The sequence below is a fragment of the Dermacentor andersoni genome, chromosome 5 (genome assembly GCF_023375885.2).
Source record: "Dermacentor andersoni chromosome 5, qqDerAnde1_hic_scaffold, whole genome shotgun sequence".
NCBI lineage: Eukaryota > Metazoa > Arthropoda > Arachnida > Ixodida > Ixodidae > Dermacentor > Dermacentor andersoni.
This window is the reverse complement of record NC_092818.1, coordinates 130288642-130314881: the sequence shown is the minus strand read 5'-3', so window position 1 is coordinate 130314881 and position 26240 is coordinate 130288642. Positions and strand designations below refer to the sequence as shown.

Below are 26240 nucleotides of genomic sequence, written 5' to 3'. Positions count from 1 at the left end.
GTCCGTCGCGCGCAAGCCACCGGGTGGAGGGGAGGGAGGGAGTGGAAGCGCCGTTGTACTCTGGCAGCAACTGTGTATTGCGCGGCCGCGCGCGCCTTATCTTGAAAGAGACCTGCGTTGGGGGAACAGTCCAGGTGCGCCGACGGCTCATACCTCTGTGTGTGCTGCGCTCTCGCTGCTCAGTTTTCGTTGAAGCGATAGACAGGACGAAGGCCCCTTCACTCGCTGCTGCTGCCACGCTTCCTCACGCCAGCGTTTTGACAGCGAGTGTCCGCGGTCATCGAGTGTTATCTGTTCATGTTAGCCTGTGTGTGCTGAGACCATGTTTGTTAATTTACTTAGTGAACGAAGGTTTGCAAGTTTCTACGGCCGATAAAACTACTATCCTTATTTCGTATAACTGTCTACTAATTTGCTATCGGCATCAACGCGTCGCTTTTCCGGAGATACTGCGTCTTTTTTTGCTGGTTTTCGGTAACTTCTTCGTGTATTTGTGCGTGTGTGTTTGCGTGTCTTTGAGTTTGTTAAAGAAAACACAAAAGAAACTGAAGTAGTCGGCGCGGTGAGTTTCTTGGCTGACCCTGCTAATTCTGAAACTGATTTATTCCAGATTTTTTTTATAGTGAATGCAATCCAGCAAATTGCAGGAGCAGGCAAAGAGCCAGGAGTCACTGAAATCTGTAATGAATCAGTCATTTATACGGTTTCAAGTTCTTGGAGGGCCACTATGTGTTAGCTGCTGTCTGTAGCTATAATAAATGACAAGGTTATACAAGAGTTATACAGCGTATGGAGGCAGAAAAAACGTTAGAGATTAACGGCCTGCTCAATTGGGGTATTTGGGGTACACCTTGTTAAACAGCAGAATATGAACAGCGCGACACAGAGGAGGAGCGCGGCGCTCTGTCCTGTACCTCTTTTCTGTGTTATCTGTCGCACTGTTCAGAATTCTACTGTATAACAAAACGTTCTATTCAGCACAAAGTGGAAGAACTATATCATCAGAGGGCCGTTGAAGCTGTACTTCCACTTTGCTGACTGTGTAGGCAGCTCGACTGCTCACTAACTTTACACCTGTGACTTCTAGCAAGTCATGACCTCCGTTATATTAGACGCACTCCCTTCGTGTCTAATAGCTTCAGTTAGCGTAAGGTTCACGGCGGCATCTCGATCGCTTAGTATTTTCAATGACGTCCTCTCAGGTTTATCCCAGTTTTGCCGCTTTCGCTGGCTATCTGTGTAGACACAACCGTCTTTTATAGTTCTTCCCCGCATCCGCTGGGTTCACCACGATAGCCGCGCTTTCGTCATTTCACGACCATTGACGCAAACAACTCTACTTCTGCGCAACGCTGTTTACATTCGAATACTCTACCAGCGGAAGGTTCATTTTTCTAAGCCAATTGGCCGTTATCTACCTTTGAAAAACAGCAAAGGAACACTTTTAGAAATACATGAACTCCATCTCGCGCTACACAAGCGAGTGCATGTATTCACTTTCGGCATGAACGATGTTTTCTTTTTTTTAATTCTCTTTCTGAGCTACTTGCGGAGTCTCTCAGCCATCCGCTAAAAAAATTTACGAAATCTTCTAATATAAGTCTAACGTCGCAAAAACACAAGCGTTATCAAATCATGAAATTGATCTTTAGTGACTGAATTTACACGTACGCCTTGTGCGTTTCTCTGTAGTGGTTAAGTTATAAGTCGTTAAGGCCACCAGTTCTTTTTCCAGTGTTTCCTGCTAAGAACGCACTTTGAAGAAATAAAGCGCGCCAGCGCTGAAAGCTGTGCTTGCATGATTGCTTTACCCTTTAATTCTATTTAAGCCATGATCAAATTTCTATCCCAAATGTACAGGACGGAAAACGCGTCGCAAGGCTGTCTGCGAATATCCAACTTGCACCTTAAAGAAGCCCAGGATGACGCCGAGGTTCCCCACAACTACACCTGCGTAGCAAGCAACACTTTAGGCACGTCCAGCCGCTCGCTCCTGCTCCGAAATGGTGAGTGGCGCTGCGAAATTTCCCCTTGTTCCTTTTACGTGGTCAGTCGCTGTGGTTTTAGTCTTGAGTATTTCGTCCGTTAGCTGTTTGTGTAGCGCGACAAGTTGTAGGTTGAGGTGTGCAATGTTTTACGAGAAACTATAAAAAAAAGGAACTAAACAAGATCTGAGGATTGAAAATTGCTGGAGCTTAATAGAGATAGAGAGCTAAGGAAAGGACGAAGGCAGGCAGGTTGGCCACGTCATAAAATTCGGTTTGCTACCCTACACTGGGGTGAGGGAAATGGGAAGGTGGAAAGATGGACGCAGAGAACACAATCACAGTCGGTCACGATCACCGCACACTATACCATGATACAGTATCACGAAGCAATGCGAACACCAAGTAAACTAAACGACTAAAAAGGACTGATGGACTAAAAAACAGGTAAAAAAAGAACTAAAGCAGTTTTCGTAGGTTTGTTTGAGAACCTTATATGTAGCTATACTGGTAGAAGCCACAAAAGCTGCGAGCCTAAGCTCTAAGAATTGTGAAACGTTCAGTACGATCGAGCAGTCGCAACAGGGTCATTCTGGGAACTTCAAAGTGCTTCCAAAAAATTTTAGGATATTGCTCTGAGAGAATTGCAAGAGCTGCAGGAAGTCAGATGCTGAAAAAAGTAGTCGTTTACTGTTTACTGACGTCAGCAGCCATGCGGAAACATTGTCTAGTTCCAAGTAGTAGTATTACCGTCTTGGCTACTGTGGTGCACTTGGTGCCCAATAAGAACCAACCTGAACGTCATGCAGCCCTAGTTCCTGTCTGTCGTGACACAAGATGTCCTCTAGCTCGTTTGCGAGGTTTCTTGCGACTTCTGCAATTTTTCGCTTTCTAGCTATAATGGACACTTTTGCACTAGTCAACGCGTTTGCGCGCTTTCGGACTGTTGGCGAAGCTTTGCATAGATGTGACCTTGTTTGCTTCGGAAGAGTATGGCACACCAGTCCGTTTAAATTGACCCCTGGATCACCACTACTCATACTGTTTTCTTTATATATTCAATTCATTGTTCCGCTATATTAACAAAAATAATGGGGAGGACGTGGGAGGGGAAACGGTGGAAGCTTTCGTTCGTTTATGCATACTGAGGCATCTTCTTAAATGCCGACTGGGTAGAATAACACACCTGGTGGGAAATAAAAAAAAGTCAGCCCTTCCACTCTGTGAAGGACGAGCAGCGAAGCTGCGGTGTGTTTTACCTCAATCGACGCATCTAGGTATTATTATTATTATTATTATTATTATTATTATTATTATTATTATTATTATTATTATTATTCTAGACAACGAACAGATCATTTGACTGTGGGGTGATTTATTCTGATTCTTTTATGAAATAGTGACGTGTGCAAGTACCGCCGCATGACAGACGGGAATTCCACGACATTTACAACTTCACTGTGAACTGTGACAAGTAAATGAAACTCGGTGTAATGATAGACCACCTTAGCGGCCAATTTCAGTGTGATTTTTTCCGAAATACCTAATTGAGAGCTAAGAGCAGTAGTGAGAAACTGGGGGAGGAGGAGGAGGAGGAGGAGGAGGAGGAGGAGGAGGAGGAGGAGGAGGAGGAGAAATAAACTTTATTTCAGTACAGCAGATTTATGAGACTAAGGCCTCTCCACCTAGATGACGGCCTCAAGCCTTTGGGCCATGGCAGCGTCTCCGGCCTGCTGGATTGCCTTAAGTTGGTCTTCCGGTGCACAGCTGAGCAACGCGGTCTCCCACTGCTCCCTGGTGCCGTGTGTTTTATTCTGTGTGGGTGTCTGAGGACAAGCGCAAACAATATTTTGTAGGTCCACTCGTTCTTGACAGAGTTTACATCTACCCGTGTAAAGGTCCGGGTAGTCGCGGTGGTAGGCCACCGGGTTCGGATATGTATCTGTTTGTAAGAGGCGCCATGCCGTCGCTTGCCGTCTACTTAGCGAGGAGTGTGCCGGGAGGAAATGGGCCCCTCCCACTTTATAGTGTTCGGTGATCTCGTTAAAGCTAGTCATCCGGTATCTCTCCGTTCTCAGTATTTGCATGTCACCTGCTCGACCCGTCAGTTCTCGAGCCAGGTTGCGCGCTGTTTCGTTTCCGGGAAGGGAGGATTGTGCGGGTGCCCATATAATGTAAACGTCTCGATCTTCACGAAAGCTGGTTAACATTCTTAGCGCTTCCGGCGAGATTATTCCTTTGGGATAGTTCTTGACGGCGGTCTTGGAGTCGCTGACTACGATGTCAGCCTCCGTGGAGGCTATTTCCAGTGCTAAGACAGCCTCCTCCGCCACCCTCTTCCCTCTTTTTACAGTGCCAATAACTCTGGAGTTACCGTCTAGACTCGTAGCAACTATCGATATGCTCTATTTGTTTACTCCGCCACGTCCACATAGACCACGTCGCTGGCACTGCAATCTTTTGGAGAGAGCTCTCGCTTTTGCGATTCTTCTATTTTGGCGAAACTTCGGGGGCATGTTTCTTGTGGTTGGCGGTGTTGAGAGATGTTCCCTTATTTTTGGGGGGATGTCTCTGTGCCGTCCGTGCTGTGCTTCGCAGGTTATTCCGATGTCGTTTAAGATGTGTCTGCCCGTCAAACTCTGTGTGAGTCTTTCATATTGCGCTACTCTCTAGGCCTCAACAAGTTCGTCCAGTGTGTTGCGCACGCCGAGCGCCAGCAACTTCTCGTTTGACGTATTTGCCGGAATTCCCAAGGCTTGCTTATAGGCCCTTCTAATAATGCATTCTACCTTGGCTTTCTACGAAGCCTAGAGATTGAGGTAAGGGACTACATATACAATACGACTGATTACGAATGTTTCCATTACTCAGATGGGATTGTGCTCTTTCATGCCATAGTTCCAGTTGGATATCCGCTTTATTAGTCTGATTGTTTGTTCACCCCTATTGTGCAGTAGTCTAATGCTTCATACACTATGGCCGTTTTCGGATATGCACAGTCCCGGTATTTCCAGGCTCTCCGCTTTTGGTATCCTGGTGCCTTCTAATGTGACCACATTGCCCGGCCTTCCCTTAATGCTTTTTAGGCCCCTGCATGTGTGCCTATAGAGCGCAAGCTCTGATTTTCGCGAGGAACATCTCAGTTCCTTGTCTCTGATGTAGTCTTCGACCGTGTTTACTGTTGTTTGGAGGATCTCTTGCACATGCCCATCGCTTCCAGCCGTCACCCAGAGGTTGATGTCGTCCATGTATAGGCTGTCTCCGAGTCCTTCTATTTTTTTCGAGTCTCGTAGGGAGACCAATTATTGCCACGTTGAATAAAAAGGAGGCTAGGGCTGAACCCTGCCTGGTACCCCTATTACCTAGTTTGAGTGCATCCGATGTGGTTTCTCCAATTGTAATCTTTGCCGTACGATCCATCAGGAAGTCTTCGATGTACGCGTATGTTTTACGTCCTACATCCAGCTCTTGGAAATTTTGTAGTATTGCCTTGTGCGTGACAGTGTCAAAGGCTTTTGCTAGATCGAGCCCTAGTATCACCTTGGTATATGGAGTTCTCGCACCCGCATCTATGATCTGATGTTTCAGTTTGAGCACATTATGCTGCGTCGATAACTTGGGTCGAAATCCAACCATGGTATGTGGGCAAAGTCCTCCACCATCCATGTATGTCGTGAGGCGTGTGAGGACCACGAAAAACTGCTGACGAAATTCTTTTCTTGTCGGCGCGACTCGTAGACGGACGGATATCGACCACTGCGAGAGAGTAGCTATATACAGCTTCGCTGTAAAAGAACTGCGCACAGGTACAAAGCTAGGGAGACATAATTTAGAAAAAATAATTTAGTAAAACACGTTGTTGGGTAGTTGGGGCATTGCGTTAAGTATGTTTGTATGTCTCCTGTGTGCGTCTTTCTTTGGCTGGTTTTCTTTCTTAATTTAGAAAACACCGGAAGATGTCGACATAAACGTATGGCAGAATTCCAAGAATGTTGGTTATTTGCTGCTCGCACAGAAATAGAACGTCATAACGGAAACATAGCGTGCAATAGGCCCACTGAAAGCTAGAGAGCTAAAGTACCTTACTTTTCCATTTTATCGATGCTTAACAATGAGCAACAACGGAAATATCTACGTTGAGGAGGATACTTTCTCTTTTTATTGTAGACGAAAAGATGGGAGGACGAATACTCGGACGAAGACCACTATCACGCTTGTTGTAAATTACATTTTGCGTAAAACCATGAAATGCAATTTGGCAACATCCTGTGTTTGCATCGAACGTTGATGAGCGAATAGTTGCCGAGCACTTCATGTGTAATAAACACTGAGCGTTATGTTGTTGCTTCGATTACAAGATGCAGTCTTTGTCGAGACATTACAGTGAGATGAAACGTTTCTCTAGTTCGTTACATTCGACATCAAGCTGTGTCGTACCGTTTTCTTAATAGCTTCGAAACCAAAGAGGACGATTGCCCCAGTGGGCTCGCATGCGCATTGCAAGAGCCTTCGGGACCACGCATTTACCGACCATGGCATCAAAAGAAAGTTTGTATATCTTGTGGCATTTTTTAAGCGCATTGAATAGGTCGAATACACAGACGCGGACTGTACCACTTCTTTTCCAAGTCCATGCCTGGGCTGCGATGAAGGAATTGTTTTCGTGAAATTTGTGTTCTCTAAGCTTTCACCTACCTGCTTATTTAAGGAATCGCAGGTAAAAGCCAAAATGGGCGAATTTCACATTCTCACCACAATAGGCACAATATGGTCGTGAAATGTCGCTAACAAATAGAGCAGTAGATGTCACAAAAGTCACTGCCGCTAATTAATTTTAAGTAATACCTTCACGCACAGCAGTAAGATGCCGACAGAAGTTGCCGAACGATTATATTGGCCAAGCAGACCACTGCGTTATTAACAGGGCAATGGAGCACGAGCCTTCTGTCACGAATAAAATTGCGGCACACTTGCATTTAGCACTGTGGTTCCTGCATGTGCGAGCCAAGTCCTTCTAATTCTAACATCCGCATCCTCTGCAGGACATTGTGTTTCCTGTTCTGTCCATATTTAGTATTGTTTCGCGTCCTATTACACCACAACAGCTGTGAACAAACTGACCACTGATCAAAGCAAACAATAGGCAAGTTGGCGTTTCGGAATATACACAGATCCCTCGCGCAGGGTAGGTCGCAACAAGATACTCTGTATAACCTTTTAGGTTCGTATATTGACTGTAGTCGAGAAATAACTTATTTCTTTGTTCTTTTTTTTTATTTGGTTGGTTATCTGGTAGCACAAGTTGGGGCAACCAATTTATGTTCCAGCTAACCCCCAAACAAACTGGCACAGTAGCAAGCAGTGACGCGTTGCCTAGCGAATCCGTTGATGCGTGTCAGCAGAAAAGCGCGCGTCTGGATACAACGTGACTGTATATTTTTGTGTTCGCAGGTGACAGCTCAGCCTCTTCCAACGCCAGCGTGGTCCGCGACCGGGACCCGTTGGACGGGGTTCCCGTGAAGCGATTCAAGATTACCGGCTTCGTGATTGGCATGCTGCCGCCACTGTTCATCTCCTTCTACATTATCCTCAAACTTGGGTACCGATCTCGGTACGCCGAGGAACGAGCCGAGGAAGCCGGCATGATGGAGGAGCCCTTCTTTATCAGCTACTAGCCCGCCGACCTAGCCGAACGACGACAGGACACTGCCGCCGCATTGAACTTAGCTGCAGTCGTCCGAGACGGACCGGTGCTTTCTCATGAACGTTGGGCTGCTGAGCACGAGGTCGCGGGATCGAATCCCGGCCACGGAGGCCGCATTTCAATGGGCGCGAAATGCGAAAACACCCATGTGCTTAGATTTAGGTGCATGTTAAAGAACCCCAGATGGTCGAAATTTCCGGAGTCCTCCACTACGGCGTGCCTCATAATCAGAAAGTGGTTTTGGCACGTAAGACCCCATAATTTTTTTTCTTATGAACTTTTTTCCTCTCTACTGTCTGGCGGAATGAGCGTTAGGTACTTTTTGTGATCGGGTCCTCAGCTCCTCTCATGGGATCCCGGGGAGGAATCGGCTGGAACGCGGCGCAGCAACACTTAGACAATTAAGAAAAAAATTTCATTGGATGGTCTTGTGACAGCTTGTAGATATGCAATCAGATGTTCAATAGTGCCAGACACGTTTACCCTTTGTACATAATACCATTGCTGAATATATGCTTGAAATTTATCGTGCGTATAAAATAACGGCAACCAATAGAAAACTGCAATGAAGAAACCATAGCTTTGAAATGTGAATGTGCACCTACTGAATACTAGGCGCGCTGTGCCTCTGTCCCCACATGTGAGAGAGAAACAAAATAAGAGCGGGTATTGGTCTGTTTCTTTCTTTCTGATTGGTCGTTGTTCGATACCTAAGCGCGAGCGGAAACCGTTCATATTGAATTAAACACACTCAAGATATCCCCAAGTTGTGCTACGTATGTAGCAATGCCTATTCGCACGCGCGTTCTGGCACGTAATAGGTAAATAATATTCTCTTGGAATGTCTGCGCAACAATTCATTCACTCCTGCAGTTACCGCTCTCTTGAGCTTTTCATTTTCCACCTGAGCATGTTGCAGTCTCCCCACTTTTATTGGTGTACTTGGCTCTTTTCTGTGCAGTTTGTAAAATGCTCATGCTCTGCCCTCTGACGTAGGACGTTAAGAGCATCTAGCCATTACTGCTCACACAGGCTGTAATCTTAGCGCAAACCGCATAGCGCACAGGTATTAATAATTAGCCAAAAAAGTTTTACAGAGAGAGAGAGTGAAGGGGAAAGGCAGGAAGGTTAACTAGAGGGGAAGATCCGGTTTGCTACCCTACGCTGAAGTTTTACAGAAATGCGCAAGGTGTACTTGGGTTCATGAAAGGGGAAGGCAGCATCTATACGAAGGTTCCAAGGTGCTGCAAAAACCACTCATCTGGGTTCTTTGAGAGTTTTGCAGGTGAACATAAGTTATTTCCGGTCTGGGGGAAGAACCTGGCACTACAGCCATGTAGGATTATTCTACGCTGTAGTCTCGTAGCTACTTAGCTGCGAAGTTTTCTATCTACCTATCTTCGTCCATTGTAGTTTTCAGCGTCGTGTTATACTCAAGTCTACGCTTTTTTCCCTTTCTTATTTTCTTAATCCGGTGAACACACCGGTATGAAGCGTGTGGTGGACGTACGACGCGTAGATGGGACTCATCTTTATCTATTTGGTTACGCTGATTATCGAGAAGAAGAGATGTTGTTTTCGCACGTCGTGCGAGGCTTTACTACAGGCAGACGAGGAACGGTACCCTCTCTTCGGTGAGCATGACGTAACACACACTGAAAGTCCAGTGGTAGAGTTCTTCTAGCCTTGCGTGGCGTCAATCAAATTATCGATCAATGCAGTTGTAGTCCAGCTGAACGCTTCCTTAAGGACTGATCAGTGACAATGCACGCGCATTCATGAGGTCCACTTTGTGAGGGTCTGTTCCTTCCCTGCTGTCCGTAATCAACTCCTAACAAAGTCCAGAAACAGCCGTCATGGATGCTTCGCTCCATCGAGCCTTGTTTCGAAGGTAAGCGTAGAAAGATTCGAACATCGCGATTCCCCTCCAGTTGAGTTGCACTTGTTCTCGTGGCAGTTGAGCCATATAGCGAGACTGGAGAAATGACGCTCGCACTTCTCTTTTGGCTCTCATGCCTGCCTGTAGTTGGAGAGACATATATGAGCTGTGCCAGAACATAGCGCAGAGTGTGCTTACAAGTGAATTTTTGCCAGCAGCAGAGAAAGTTATAAAAGGAACACAGTGGTTCATGATAGTCTCCCGCATATGCTCGCAAACATACTCGTGAGTTGTAGGTGCCCGTCATTCGCTTTGTTCAACTTCCAAAATTCTGGGAATTACTAGTGTGCCGAAGTTATTTCGTTTATCAAGAATTTAATTTTATACTGTGGACTAAACTAGGTTGCCTTAGGAGCTCTTCTTGGTGTGACAGAGGTATTGGATAATGATCGCAAGACATACCGAAGTTACCTTCATTTTACTTTGCATTGCGCCAACTTATTTTGTGGATCTCGACGGGTTCATGGGGGTCTTTAACAAATAGATAGATAAACGGTTTTAATAACCTCTCGTTCAGGACATCAAAGAATGATTACACCTGACGACAGGAAATGATTTTAGGAGCTATCCATTTCTCTGCTACCAGACCTCCAAAATGTTGGTTGTGCTCTCCGAACGCGATCACTTGACAACCAGTTTGCGTCGATTTTATCGCCTTCGCCTCTATAACCAGTTTCAGAGAGCATGTCCGGGATCAACGCTGAGGTTCCCTGCTTAGCATTGGCAAACTTCGTGCCACCGCCTGCAACTTAAAACAAGGGTAATAGCTTACGACATATTCAGTCGAAAAGATTGAGCCTTTCACATACCCTAGCACTGTGTCACCTTGTCCTCACTAAACATTTTGATCGCAGGAACGAGGGTTATGAGTTTGCGAGAGGAACTTGACGTCACAAAGAATACCTGCACCTACCGCAGCAACGCATGCTAAGGGAAAAGTGGGTAAGGTAGACTTGTATATATCCCATCACAACTCTGTATATGCAATACCATCCTCACTACTTCACAACTACGGGGACCACCCATAATACACTCAGGAACAATATTAGGAGGGACCTTTCAGCCTATGTATACATTTGCCTTACCTAGAACGCAAGATTATGAAGCGTGCTGTTAAACGAGGTCTGACTTCTTTTCGAGTTTGTAATCTTGCCCTAGATTCCTGTTTAAGGCCTGTATATAGCTGATTGTGCCGGGTCCACGCAGGAAAATATGTATGCGCAGACTTTCTTTTAATTGTGTGGTTGAGTTGAGTTGAGTGGTTGTAGGCTACTGGTGGGATTAGCCTTTTAATTGTGTAGGACACTGCTAGTCCTTTGTATTGCATAAAGAAAGTGTGCTGATGCTGGCAAGCGTGTAGACAGGTCAGCTTGGGCTGGTTCAAACAATGGTGCTTCGGCTGTACTTTACAGGGAACGAGAAAGAGTATTGTACTATCGTAGTCTAGCCCATAGCTTAGAGTAGTAAAGCCTTGCTCACTCGAGTTTTTCGACGCCGCTCGCTACCTGCGCCATACGTTAAACCACTATACCGATGATACTAACATACAAGTCCATCTCCTGCATAGTGCCATAGTTCACCGCGTGGTTGCTTATAGATATCGAAGTGCCCTCTTACGCTGCGCCACTATTTTTCTAGAAATTCAGAACCTCTTCTTTCCATCCTGCGTAATAACGGCGCACGTTTTACCGTTAGAGAGTACATTGTGTCCAAAGCTTTCATATGTGATAAAAAGCTTTCTTCGCATTGAATGAGTCTTGGTAGTTTGTAGCCTTTGGCACTAAAGCTCTTTTGACCACCAAGTACGCAGTACTTTCGGAGATGCCAACCGTTTCATTTGTAATTCCGCTCTTTATAACATGTTCATAGACTTATTCCTAAGCACGTTTCAAGTGTCGTAGATGTAGTAAAAAGGACTTTTAGCCAGCACGTCACAGTGGCGTGCGTGCTACGTATTAACGTCCGCCTGAACAAGCTATAATTTTCCTCGCGAGCAATGTTTACGTTTGAAGCAGCAGTTTCTAGAGATACAGTGTTATGTTTCATGGAAGGTTCGCTATGGGGCATTTTCTTTTTCTTTTAGCCTTTTGTCCATGTTGCCTTTTTAGACCTCTAGCACAGCACATAGGCAGTATTTCGTCGAACTACAACGCAAAGTTAGGGGGTGAGAAGATCACCGCTGGAGAGCCCATACGACGCTGTAGAATGTAGGGAAATGCAGCTCTGTTTGTGCAGTACCAATCTCAAAGGGAACAGCTGATGTTAGACAGGATTTAGGCTAATCTTAGTTAGGGATATGAACAGGAATGTGCCGTGAATAGTATACTGTCGACTGTGCAACGCATGACAACTACCTTTGGTATACTATTCAGAATCGCCTGCATGCGAGTCCTTAAAGACAGTTTCGGTAGAACTATGGTATTATAGTAAAAAAGGCTTGGCAGTTACTTGGTCTTTTGGAGAATGGCAGCGCGTTCAGGCTTGCAGGATATTAATTTACGAATGCTGGAAAACAGCTTGAGCTCCCTTTTGAGTTTTCCATAAATATTATCTAAAGGCTACAGCGCCAAGTTGGTTGGTGCTGATCTGCTGTGCAAAGAGTTTCTAGAATTACACGTTCCCACAGCACCTCTCACGGTTTTCTTGTCATGCTCCAGAGATGGGATAATGTTTCGAAACGCAGTAGACAAAAGTGGTGTGATAACAAGAGCATGCAAGGCTAATGGTTTACTTAAGACGCAATTACTTAATGCGCAATCAGAACATGAGTTGCTTATCAAAAAAAAAAAAAAAAAATAATACGATATCTTGAGTTGAAAAATAGTTCACGTTGCCACGAGGAACGGCTATTTTCGGCCACGCAATGTTTCACTAAAAAAACATTAGACCTTGTGCTTGTGGCGTAGGCGACGTTTCTTGTAAAACGCGTCGTTGAGACGAATTTCAGTCTTGCAACAAAGCATGTAATGACCGATTGCTTTTTTGGAACATTTGTATTTTTGTAATCGTTGCCACAACATTAAAGAATGAGTGAATTTTGTCTTGTTTTTTTTTACTACACTTTTTGGTCTGCTTCGTTCTTGCGCTGCTGTATGCTCCGTTCGGACAGTTCTTCGGGTGCCATTTGAACATTTAGCCTATTCTGATGTGGCTGTGGGCAACTGAGCAGAAAATTGGTCTTTGAGGTATACAAAACCTAAGACCAGATTCACCAGGCCATTCGGACACAATACTGGTTAGTAGGAGCTCGTATTCTTCAATCATCAGAGCAGACGAGATATCAAAATTTCTTGTGCAAGGACAGAGAGGTCTTACGAATCAAAACATCCTTGCGAATCTGGCCCTTGGTTGCTTTAATCATAATGATTATTCCTTCTTGTTAGCACTAGTCAAGATGACACGTGAAGCAGAGGTCTGAATAAGTTGACCAATGTGTTTCTGGTTGAGCTGCTGAAGCGACATCTTTTGAAGTGAACTGAACCGTGCAGTGTGCATGTATAACTTAGCGAGTGAGTTATACAACGCTAACAATTTGTGATCGTTTATGCCGTGACCACACCTTTCTTCACTAAGCACATATATTGTGCACGTGGCTAGATTAAACTGTGTTTTGTCCGTTTTATTGTGTAACAGTGCACTGCATTTTACTGCTTGTTGCCTCCTGCCTTTCCTCAAGTTTGAGGTGCTGTACCTACCTGCGGTCTTTTGACCCACTCACCAGAGGCAATGTATATGTCGAAGAATAAACGACACAAAAAATGACGTTGAGTCGCCGAGTTTCTCTGACGTAATGAGCGAACTTGGGTACGTATTCGCGAAAAACATTCTTATGCTCGAACTTCGCAAGAGCAGTTGGAGCCATTCGTCATGTCGAACAAATTATTACCGAAAACGGCTGTGGAATGTCAAACTGTGCTTACGAACGAAAAACTGCGTTAAATACGGTGCCTGATGTTATACATTGTCCTTTTGTTAATTCCGTCTTTAACGTCAGTAAATAAACTCCGCCGCATGCCAGTTCACTTGGGAGGCGCGACTGAATGCCGTCTCCCCAACTCCCTGATATCCAACTATGTGCTTCGTCTCTTATTCATTTCATTGATTGGTTCCGTCTGCTTGCTTCATTCCGCTTTCTGTATTTAGCCAGTAATGCGTAGAAATAAATTAGTACTTATTAGTAATCACACCGTCCTGTATCGTGTTTTTTTTTTTTTGCTCATTCTGCGTCTGCACGCGCCATGCGCTTTTGCAACGTCACACCAGCTAGCTCAAAGAAACGTATTAAAACACGTTGGCGGGCTAGTTGGTTAGAATCCATGGTAGAGTGTATAAGCGTGACTGGACGAGGACGTAGAAAGAAACACATACACAGACACAGACAAGCGCTGTGTCTGTGTATCTGTTTCTTTCTACGTCCTCGTCCAGTCGCGCTTATACACTCTACCATGTAAACGTATTAGCTGTATTCAAGACTAAGCGCTTGCGGAAAGATTTGAAGTGGTCAACAGTGTGCAGGCGAGCAAGGGAGCCTCAGGTTACGTTGTCCGTCCGATTTTGGCAACAATGCGCTGTGAGGCGAAAGGCTACGCTTCGTGTCAGCCAGTCAGAGACGAGAACTCGCTGGGCGTTTTAGATTAAAGACTTCCATGCGCCGCTGGTTACTACGTGGTATTGTATACGCTCAGTCGGCGTCGCGCACAAAAGCACTGTTAGCGGCGGAAAACCGACGATTCCCTCTCCGTAGTTCGCGCTAATGGATGGTTGTAGCTACCCGCAGTATTTCAGTGCAGCACACGCAGTTGCAGAGACAGTATGCAGCACGGGCTGCCCGTGCTAGCTGCCGAATATTCCTCTACGCCTGCGTACCTGAATCCAGAAGAGTTGCACTGCACACTTCGTGTTTGTGTGTGTTAGCCACGAGAACGCAACCGCGCTTCCTGAAAAAAAAAATGCGGAAACTAAGGTGACGTTGGCAACGCACTAAAAAACCAGAGCAAAGCATGCTACATTTGTTCCAAAGGAGATAAGGGAGGCTCGACTAATGCGCGCGCACGGCACGCGAATCGGACACCCCACCCGAGACCATCTCCAGTGTGTACTTGTCTAGGCCCCGGACGTACCAGAAACGTGCCGTGGTCTGCATGCTCCTCCATCATCATTATGCGCCATCTACCTTCATTTTTTCTCTAGCTGCTCGTTTTTCCATTGCTGCAGAGTGCGAAGGCAGCCGCAAGTTTCTAGGCCTAAACTTTCCGCGTTCGCAGCACTAAACCGGTTAACTCAGCTCATTTTTCAGCGTTACCTCGAGAGGGGAAACTTGTTCGCTCGCGGGCATAGCTCACTTGAGTTCCAGGTTCGCGCAAACAATGCGAAAAAAAAAAAGACAGACACGAAGGTTCCCATTAGCGCTATTGTTGCGATTATACGAAACAAGCAAGTAGGAGTAGCGAGTGATATATGTCTACATATATCTCCACCGAATGAGTTGCACCTTTCCAACATGAGAAGATTTAATATCCAAGCTTACTTTTTCTGATGCGGCGTTTGAAAAAGTATGGTGACCGCTTTCGGTGTAGTAGGTCGAAAATATAATGGGTTACGAAGTCTTGAGCCCTCCTTCGCCTCCATCCCGGAGCTACTCGTTCCTTTGGTACATCATTTAATCAAATTGGCAAATGACTCACTGAAAGTAACCTTCGTATGACTACTAGTGTGAGAATGGCGCTGTGCTTAACGCAGCAAACTTCACTCCAATCTGTTCAGCGTTTCTCTAATGAGAGCATTTTGGCGTTTTACACGAATTGGAACCGGTAAATCTGCAGTGTTTGCCCCGACGTGACGCTTCCTCTTAACTAAACTTTCTGCAGTTTGCTACCCTACACGTGGGAAGGGGAGTGAAAGAGAGACAGAGAAGACATAATTTCATATTATACGCTTCCACTGGACGAGGCACAGCGTTCTCATAGTCTTGCACTCAGGTCTGTTGGTTTGGGGAACTGAAGTAGCGTTTATTGCGCCTTGCTGGCGTAATGAGCGGATGAGGCCAGGCTCCCAGGGCCTTAGCTTCAGTAGAAAGCAGATTACCCAGTTTGCTCAAGGCACTGCGGAGAGCCTGGCGTTGTTCGTTGCAGCTGGAACAGCGTAACAGTGACTTGTTCAGCCTCGATTCGTCTTTGACGAAATTTTTTGCTGCATGACACAACACTGCTTTTTCGGCTGTGGGTCCGTGTAGCCTTTACCATCTGGGCATATGACCACTTCTTTTAGCGTCCGAAAAGAAGTTGCCATTTATTTAGCAACATTTTACACGAAATCACCCACTGCCACAAAGCTTTTTGTTACACCTATGGGTGCCCTTCTCTTCACAAATGTAATACGTAAGGTTGCAGTTGAGTGGAAATTGTTAGTTTGTTTATATATATATATATATATATATATATATATATATATATATGTATATATATATATATATATATATATATATATATATATATATATATATATATATATATATATATATATATATATATATATATATATATATATATATATATATATATATATATATATATATATATATGTATAAATATGTGCTCATTACACGTCCTACCATATTCGTAATTCTAAGTGGCAAAATATTGTGTTTAGTGACTTTTACTTTACATTGCTAAAGATGTCTGGTTTTGTTGTGGTGTTTCATAGTTGTTAGTCCGATGGTTATATATTTACATTCCTTGGTTTTCGGCAATTTTCGCAGCAGTATTTGGGGCCGAAAGGAGAACCTCTCCAACTTATCTTACTACAGTTTGGAAGTTTCCTTCCAAATTTGTCGTAATTTATTCAAATCAGTTCGGAGATTGCCCAATGACAGGATTTCCGCATTTAACGCGATGCGAACCTACAACAGCACAGTTAAGGAACTTCAGGCTCACAATGTTACTCAATCGCAGCTGTACGCGATGTGCTTGAAAGCCCCTCGCACTCGGCGACCGCCGATTACAGCACACCAAAACCAGAAAGGATCAATTGAATCACCAGGAGGCACGCCAATGTTGTATGTACTATTGGCGTGTCGCGAACGAATTCGGCAGCCCTATGGCGCAACTGTGGCCTTTCTGATTTTAAAACGGAAAGGAGGCCGGTTGTTGGATCCGTGAAGACGCACTTCTTTCAGCGATACTGTGGGGCCGCTGCAACATGCCTCTCTTTTTTGACGTCTTTCCTGCTTTTGGCGTTACCCGGAATGATGCAGCAACTTTTTATACCTGATGCTTACTTGTTTCCTCTTTTCTATTTTTTTTTCTGTAATGCCCGACGACTGACTTACTGCGTCCCGTTTCTGGATTTCCGGACGCACAAAATGAACACATCGCAGGTGCCTATCGTCCCGCTGAGAATTTGCATCAGAAAGCTTTACCTTGGGATCCTTGAAGGCGTGTTGCACGCCTCTCCATTTGCCCCAGGATAAAGACAAAGAGACATCTACGCTTTTTGTTTTATTGCACATCCACGAATTTCTCAAATTCTGCTACCTTTTAAGAGCCGAGCCAGCTCTTCTCAGACGACCAGAACAGAACTTCGGCATCAACGATTTCAACGGTATTATTATATCGAGCAAGGGGAAAACATGAGACAAAAAAAAAGAAAGATAGTGCTAGGGATTGACATCCCGGAGACCGTTTCAAGCAAAAACCGTAAGACCGTTTCGAAAGTGGGGTCGTATACGTCTGTCCTCGCGCTGTTTCGCTAAGCAAGACGGATCCCTGCGAGCGTAAGAGGCCCCGACGGAACGTAGAACGTAATGCAACTGAAGGAGCGATGACGAACAAGACAGCCGCAGGTCGAGCCGCCATCCGCGCTCTCAGTGGTTTAATACGCCATGCATTCGGGCCGCGACGTTGATTTTCGGGAATAGCGAAGATGGGCATATGGGAAAGTGGGGAGACCGGGAGGCAGCCAAGGGCACGCACGTGCAATATGTCCCGCATATTTTCTGTTTTTGTTGTTGTATACATCGACGGAGTTGTCGCTGCTCTTTTGTGGGTCGGTCTGCATCATCGCTGACGTATACGGTCCCAGGTGCGTCGTTTTCGACAGCAGCGCCTGAGGCGGGAAGATAGCGCACCAGCCGTCGAGTCGTCGACTTCATTGCCTGCCGATCCCACCTTGCCTTCACTGCTGTGCTTGCTAGGGACACCGCTGTTCTTGCAGCCTTTTCTCTGCTGGCATTCGCGTCCTCTTTTCTGAAGAATAGGGAGGCGTTGTGGCGCTTCCGCTAGCAGCTGCCAGCATGTCCTTCGCTTTCCCGTTCCTCTCCAGTGCATATATCTTTTAACAAATAATAATAATAATAATAATAATAATAATAACCACGATATTCGTGAGGGACATTCCCCATTGATGCGTACGCTTTCTGCTCGGGTCTGAGATTTTGCAACGGCACTTCTTATGTACTGTCCATACCATTATTACTATAGGCAGAATTGCATACACTTGGGGAAAAAGAATAATAGGAACTAGAATAATAGGAATAGGACGAATAGGAATGGGATGAACTGGAATTGCAAGGAGACCGCGGAGCATGATTTTTGCTGTCTGTAGCAAGCGTGGAAGCATCCGCCGCCATGGCCGTGAGTGACTCGCAGTGGCGTTACCAGGTAGGCTCGCTACTCTCAGTGCTAGGCTGTTTAGAAATACATTAATGTGCTAGACAGGTCCCAGCGGTATAGGCATTGCCGTAGTTTAATCGGAATATTCGCGAATATTTCGTTCGCATGCGTCATGGAGATGATGTGGGTTCACTTCCCGACGACGGCAAGTGGTTTTATTTTACGGTTTACTTTCCCTGTTTCTAGTTAATTTTACATATAGATAAGGAAGCCACTTACCCTATCCTGTGCATTTATTGGCATCATTGTATCTTGGCGTCGTATAATAATAGACAGGATGTAGAGAAAAACTACTAGAACAATCTGTAGTGCATTATTGTACTAACTTTAGCAGTTCTGCCAATGGGGCACAATTTTACCAACGTCTACAGTGCAACATATCCGTAGACAGTTGAGAAAAAAGAAGAGGGAAAGAGAAAAAAAAACCAGGAAGGTTAACCAGGTTACACGTGGTTTGTCACCCTAAACTTAGATGGAAGGATGTGGTCGCAAATGGGAAAACGAAACGCACAATGAAAAGCTTAAAAGGGCCGTGAGCGGGAATTTAAATATAAACAACCTAGGGCGTGGTCCAGGCCCACCCCACCTAATCGCAGGGCACTCAATAAAGTTATTTGAATGAACTTGGGCGCAATTATGCTAAGCACTGTAGCCTGCTTTCAATTAGTTTATATTGACTCATATGCCATGGCATATGAGTCATCCGCTGTGGCACGTACACGCTTGAACGGTTCGAAGAAGAGGAGAACGCTCCCCTCAGAAGCCTAATTGTTATTTATAGAAATGATTGATGACACAATGAAGGCTACGTTGTCGTAAACAGAAAAGCTTAGGACCAACCTCACTTATGACCACATGCAACGCGAAGAAGCTCTTAGACACGCTGTCGAGAAATCGCGGTCACGGGCAGACTACTGCGCATTGTTGTCTGAGTTTCCATCTACAGTACGACCGTAAACAATTGCGAAGCCAAGGAACAAATGGTCTGTCAACAGCGGAGAACCCGATACTGCATCTGCAGCAATATAAATCCCTACAAGGCAAAAGCACCGGAAGTAGTGGCGAGACCACTCCGGTCGGTATGCATTACCGAGAAGTTCAAATGGCATCGCACAGTGCATTTTCATGCACGCGGCGCGTAACATTCTGACGGAATGCAGAGTAGCCGACCGACCGAGTTTTGTTCAGCTCCACGCATATCCGAGAAATAATGTCTTTGTCGGGGAAAAATCATAACATAGTGGTGCTCGCTGTGGGAACCCCTTCAATAGCACATATAGTCGAGCGGGACGTCATCGGGCAGAAAATCTCAGACTAAGACAAGTGAAGGTTACAATTTCTATGTGGCCACTGCTGTACTCCCGGGGGAAAAAAACGAAAAAAAAGAAACGCTAATTTCTACGTTGTGGTATGGTGAACATTACGTCATCAGCAATTTGTTTCTGTTTCATGTTTCCCATGTGAAGCAGTACTTTTGCGAGCAATTTTCATTATTCATAGCTCCTCATACCGCATGTGGGTGAAATTGTGTAGCACCCTTTCCAGCCTCCAAACCTGATCTCCCAGCAAATCTATCTATCGCCAGGGGTGTGTTTCTCTCAGAAACCACTGTACTGGAGTTGCACTTTGTCTCCTTGATCTCTTTGTGCGCTTCGTGTGAACCGTTTGCCTTTATTTTATACTGTATTGAACAAAAAATTGTGATGTAGAAAATTGGCTGTCAACTCGTCCTTTGCTACTCGGCCTAATCGTTCCAGCCACGTGAGAGTTGCTGAAGAACCGACCTTGCGCTGTAAAATAATAATAATAATAACAACAAACGCAAGAAACATGCACAGTGGGTTAGGAATAGGCATAGTATCATCTTCAGCAATACTTCTTACTGAATTTATTATTTGCACACCACTACTAATATTTCTTCTTGTCATAGCGCGTCTATAGATGATTAGACTCAAAACTACAAACACACAATTCAAAAGACGAACAGCAATGTTCTAGAGTCAGAATATTTATGGCGGCCGTGCACGATGTGCTATCTACTCATAAATGTAAAACATGAGGTAGCAAGCAAAATGGCCTTAATGTGAGCGGGCTACAAATAGGCGTGCAAAGGAGCCGTTAGTGGGGGTGCTCTGTGCTAGTTAAAGCTATCGAAAGCATAGGTTTTTACCTGAGTACGATGTAACAAAGAAAGAAATATCCACTGACATCGAAGAAAACAATTATTTCTATAACTATATCATGCATTCATATTCGGTATTTCTTAATAAGTTATTTAGTCCTAAGTTTTACGAGTTCAAGGGGCATAAGAGTAGCACGGGTAGACATAAACGTAGCCGGACGCCGTCGACTGCATGCAGCATTCTTTTCCCGCTTTTTCCAAGCCGACAGCGGGCCGCAAAACCATCAGTACTAATCAAACTATTTCTTCTCGAGCCAACTTTCGGGCAGGTCGGGACGACCATCCTTTATGAATTGAATGCCTGACTGTGCGAAACATGTCGACGGCGAGAGGGCACAGAAGTAATTAGGCTGCGGAAGAAAACGAAAGTCGAACAAGTCTCAAAGTCACAAAAGATACTTGGAGAGCCTAAATTCGGCGCATACAACTCTTCCACTGCTATACACGCGCTGACGTCAATTCACCCGCTGAATAAATGGCTGTGCGTAAATTCGCTTTCTCTAAAGAAACAAAAAAAAAGGTGTGCCTATAGCCCGTAGGTCGTAGCCAGGTTCGCAAACTTTTTTGGAAAGCGTTGGTTTGGGGCATACATCATTCCCCCTGTTGTACACGTGGTGACACCGATTTACATGATGAATGCACGAACATACACTGATTCACTATCCTAGAAAAAAAAAAAGCAGACATATAGCGTATTGCGTTGTCAGCGAATCCAGGTCCACAAAGTTCTTTAGAAAGCGACGGTTCCGCGCATGCTCATTCTTTATGCTAATGCATTTGCTGACGGCCATCCACGCGACAAAACATTGATATGAGCAGATTGGTTTCCCTGAGGAAAAGGTAAGCGCCAATAGCGCCCTACAAGGTCATCGCTGGCAGGTCCACTGACTACTACGGACAGCACTGATTCGCAGCATACATCACTTCCCATGTTAACATACTTGCCGACGCCGAATCGCGGGATGAATAAACTGACATGCGCAACTTGGCTTTCGCTGAAAAAAAAGGTAAGCGTATGATAGTTCGATGTCTGTGCAGCCAGAATAACTACACTCGAAAGCGCAGATTCGCTGCACACCTAACTCCCCATGCTAACACTCCCACCTACTCCGATTTACGCGATGAACAAAAGGGTATGAGCAGATTGGCTTTCCCCCCCAAAAATGGTAAGCCTATTGTCGATTAGAATGTAAACGCAACCCGGTCCACCCACCTCCTTACTGAGCACTGCTAGGGCACATACATTTCACCCGCGCTAATTCATGCGTCGACGCCTACTTATGCGATGAACAAATGCATACGTAAAAATTGATTTTCCAGAAAAAAGGTTAGCCTATAGCCCAGCAATATGTCGGTGAAGGCAGGTTCACTCGGTTCTCTGGAAAGCGCTGGTTCGTCACATTTATCAGCCTCCATGCTGATGCAAGTCCAACAGTTTATTTACGCGATGAATAAACCAACTGCGCAAATAGGTTTTTCTGAAACAAAAGGTAAGTCTACAGCCCAGTAATATGTCGATGAAGGCAGGTTGATTTCCTTCTCTGGAAAGCGCCGGCAGTCGCCTACATCACTCAGCCTGCATGTGCTGCCGCCTATTTACCCGATGAATAAGCGAATCGCGTAAATTGATATTCCTGGAAAAAAAGAAGGTAAGCCTATAGCCCACTAGTTTGTCGATGAAGGCAGGTTGACTCACTTCTCTGGAAAACGCCAGTAGTCGCCTACATCACTCAGCCTGCAAGTGCTGCCGCCTATTTAAGTGATGAATAAGCGAATTGTGATAATCTGTTTCCCTGGAAAAAAAAGAAGGTAAGCCTATAAACCAGTAATCTGTCCGTAAAGTTAGGTTGACTCCCTTTTCTGGAAAGCACTGGTTGTCGCCTACATGACTGAGCCTACAAGTACTTCCGCCTATTTACCCAATGAATACGCGAATCGTGTAAATTGGTTTTCTTGGAAAAAAAAAGAAGGTAAGCCTATAGCCCAGTAGTATGTCGATGAAGGCAGGTTGACTCACTCCTCTGAAAAGCGCCAGTAGTCGCCTACATCACTCAGCCTGCAACTGCTGCCGACTATATTACGCAATGAATAAGCGAATTGCGTAAATTAGTTTTCCTGGAAAAAAAAGAAGGTAAGCCTATAGCCCACTAGTTTGTCGATGAAGGCAGGTTGACTCACTTCTCTGGAAAACGCCAGTAGTCGCCTACATCACTCAGCCTGCAAGTGCTGCCGCCTATTTAAGTGATGAATAAGCGAATTGTGATAATCTGTTTCCCTGGAAAAAAAAGAAGGTAAGCCTATAAACCAGTAATCTGTCCGTAAAGTTAGGTTGACTCCCTTTTCTGGAAAGCGCTGGTTGTCGCCAACATGACTGAGCCTACAAGTACTTCCGCCTATTTACCTAATGAATACGCGAATCGTGTAAATTGGTTTTCTTGGAAAAAAAAAGAAGGTAAGCCTATAGCCGCCTATTTGGGAGATGAATAAGCGAATTGTGAAAATCTGTTTCCCTCGAAAAAAAAGAAGGTAAGCCTATAAACCAGTAATCTCTCCGTAAAGGCAGGTTGACTCACTCCTCTGGAAAGCGCCAGTAGTCGCCTACATCACTCAACCTGCAAGTGCTGCAGACCATTTACGCAATGAATGAGCGAATTCCGTAAATTAGCTTTCCCGGAAAAAAAGAAGGTAAGCCTATAGCCCAGCAGTACGTCGATGAAGGCAGGTTGACTCATTCCTCTGGAAAGCGCCGGTCGTCGCCTGCATCACTCAGCCTGCAAGTGCTGCCGCCTATTTACGCAATGAATAAGCGAATTGCGCAAATTCGTGCCCAATAAATTCTCTCTAAGTTGCTACAGCTTCGCATACATCACTCCACACGCACGTCCACACGCCGATTTAGGCGATAAATAAACGAATTAGCTCTGAAAAAATTTGTCGGAAAAATGAAAAAAAGTTAAGGCTATAGCCCATGAAAAATATTGTTTCGGGGCGGTCCATTTAATTCTCTCTAAATTGCTACCGCTTCGCATACATCACTCCGCACGCACGTGCACGCGCCGATTTACGCGATAAATAAGCGAATGAGCTCAAATTAATTTTGTCGGAAAAATGAAAAAAACGTCAAGGCTATAGCCCACGAAAAATATTGTTTCGGGGCGGTCCATTTATTTCTCTCTAAATTGCTACCGCTTCGCATACATCACTCCGCATGCACGTGCACGCGCCGATTTACGCGATAAATAAGCGAATGAGCTCAAATTAATTTTGTCGGAAAAATGAAAAAAACGTCAAGGCTATAGCCCACGAAAAATATTGTTTCGGGGCGGTCCATTTAATTCTCTCTCAATTGCTACAGCTTCGCATACATCACTCCGCACGCACGTGCACGCGCCGATTTACGCGATAAATAAGCGAATGAGCTCAAATTAATTTTGTCGGAAAAATGAAAAAAACGTCAAGGCTATAGCCCACGAAAAATATTGTTTCGGGGCGGTCCATTTATTTCTCTCTAAATTGCTACCGCTTCGCATACATCACTCCGCATGCACGTGCACGCGCCGATTTACGCGATAAATAAGCGAATGAGCTCAAATTAATTTTGTCGGAAAAATGAAAAAACGTCAAGGCTATAGCCCACGAAAAATATTGTTTCGGGGCGGTCCATTTAATTCTCTCTCAATTGCTACAGCTTCGCATACATCACTCCGCACGCACGTGCACGCGCCGATTTACGCGATAAATAAGCGAATGAGCTCAAATTAATTTTGTCGGAAAAATGAAAAAACGTCAAGGCTATAGCCCACGAAAAATATTGTATCGGGGCGGTCCATTTAATTCTCTCTAAATTGCTACAGCTTCGCATACATCACTCCGCACGCACGTGCACGCGCCGATATACGCGATAAATAAGCGAATGAGCTCAAATTAATTTTCTCGGAAAAATGAAAAAACGTCAAGGCTATAGCCCACGAAAAATATTCCTTCGGGGCGGTCCAATAAATTCTCTCTAAATTGCTACAGCTTCGCATACATCACTCCGCACGCACGTGCACGCGCCGATATACGCGATAAATAAGCGAATGAGCTCAGATTAATTTCGTCGGCAAAATGAAAAAACGTCAAGGCTATAGCCCATGAAAAATATTGTTTCGGGGCGGTCCAATGAATTCTCTCTAAATTGTTACAGCTTCGCATACATCACTCCGCACGCACGTGCACGCGCCGATTTACGGAATAAATACACGAATAAGCTCAGATTAATTTTGTCGGCAAAATGAAAAAAAACGTCAAGGCTATAGCCCATGAAAAATATTGTTTCGGGGCGGTCCAATAAATGCTCTCTAAATTGCTACAGCTTCGCATACATCGCTCCGCACGCACGTGCACGCGCCGATTTACGCGATAAATACACGAATAAGCTCAGATTAATTTCGTCGGCAAAATGAAAAAACGTCAAGGCTATAGCCCATGAAAAATATTGTTTCGGGGCGGTCCAATGAATTCTCTCTAAATTGTTACAGCTTCGAATACATCACTCCGCACGCACGTGCACGCGCCGATTTACGGAATAAATACACGAATAAGTTCAGATTAATTTTCTCGGCAAAATGAAAAAAACGTCAAGGCTATAGCCCATGAAAAATATTGTTTCGGGGCGGTCCAATAAATGCTCTCTAAATTGTTACAGCTTCGCATACATCACTCCGCACGCACGTGCACGCGCCGATTTACGCGATAAATACACGAATAAGCTCAGATTAATTTCGTCGGCAAAATGAAAAAACGTCAAGGCTATAGCCCATGAAAAATATTGTTTCGGGGCGGTCCAATGAATTCTCTCTAAATTGTTACAGCTTCGCATACATCACTCCGCACGCACGTGCACGCGCCGATTTACGGAATAAATACACGAATAAGCTCAGATTAATTTTGTCGGCAAAATGAAAAAAAACGTCAAGGCTATAGCCCATGAAAAATATTGTTTCGGGGCGGTCCAATAAATTCTCTCTAAATTGCTACAGCTTCGCATACATCACTCCGCACGCACGTGCACGCGCCGATTTACGCGATAAATACACGAATAAGCTCAGATTAATTTCGTCGGCAAAATGAAAAAAACGTCAAGGCTATAGCCCATGAAAAATAGTTTCGGGGCGGTCCAATAAATGCTCTCTAAATTGCTACAGCTTCGCATACATCACTCCGCACGCACGTGCACGCGCCGATTTACGCGATAAATACACGAATAAGCTCAGATTAATTTCGTCGGCAAAATGAAAAAACGTCAAGGCTATAGCCCATGAAAAATATTGTTTCGGGGCGGTCCAATAAATGCTCTCTAAATTGCTACAGCTTCGCATACACGCACGTGCACGCGCCGATTTACGGAATAAATACACGAATAAGCTCAGATTAATTTTGTCGGCAAAATGAAAAAAACGTCAAGGCTATAGCCCATGAAAAATATTGTTTCGGGGCGGTCCAATAAATGCTCTCTAAATTGTTACAGCTTCGCATACATCACTCCGCACGCACGTGCACGCGCCGATTTACGGAATAAATACACGAATAAGCTCAGATTAATTTTCTCGGCAAAATGAAAAAAACGTCAAGGCTATAGCCCATGAAAAATATTGTTTCGGGGCGGTCCAATAAATGCTCTCTAAATTGTTACAGCTTCGCATACATCACTCCGCACGCACGTGCACGCGCCGATTTACGCGATAAATACACGAATAAGCTCAGATTAATTTCGTCGGCA

General features: G+C 44.8%; 1 protein-coding gene across 1 annotated transcript in view; it reads left to right on the top strand.

The window, feature by feature from the left end:
* The window catches only part of LOC126531163 (uncharacterized), a 127806-nt gene extending 114410 nt beyond the window's left edge, over positions 1–13396 (top strand). Inside the window, exons 6-7 of the mRNA XM_050178585.3 lie at positions 1861–2006; positions 7437–13396. Of these exons, the coding sequence (XP_050034542.1) occupies positions 1861–2006; positions 7437–7660 (370 nt within the window). The 3' untranslated portion in view covers positions 7661–13396. The remainder of the gene's footprint in view (positions 1–1860; positions 2007–7436) is intronic.
* The last annotated feature ends 12844 nt before the right edge of the window (positions 13397–26240 follow it).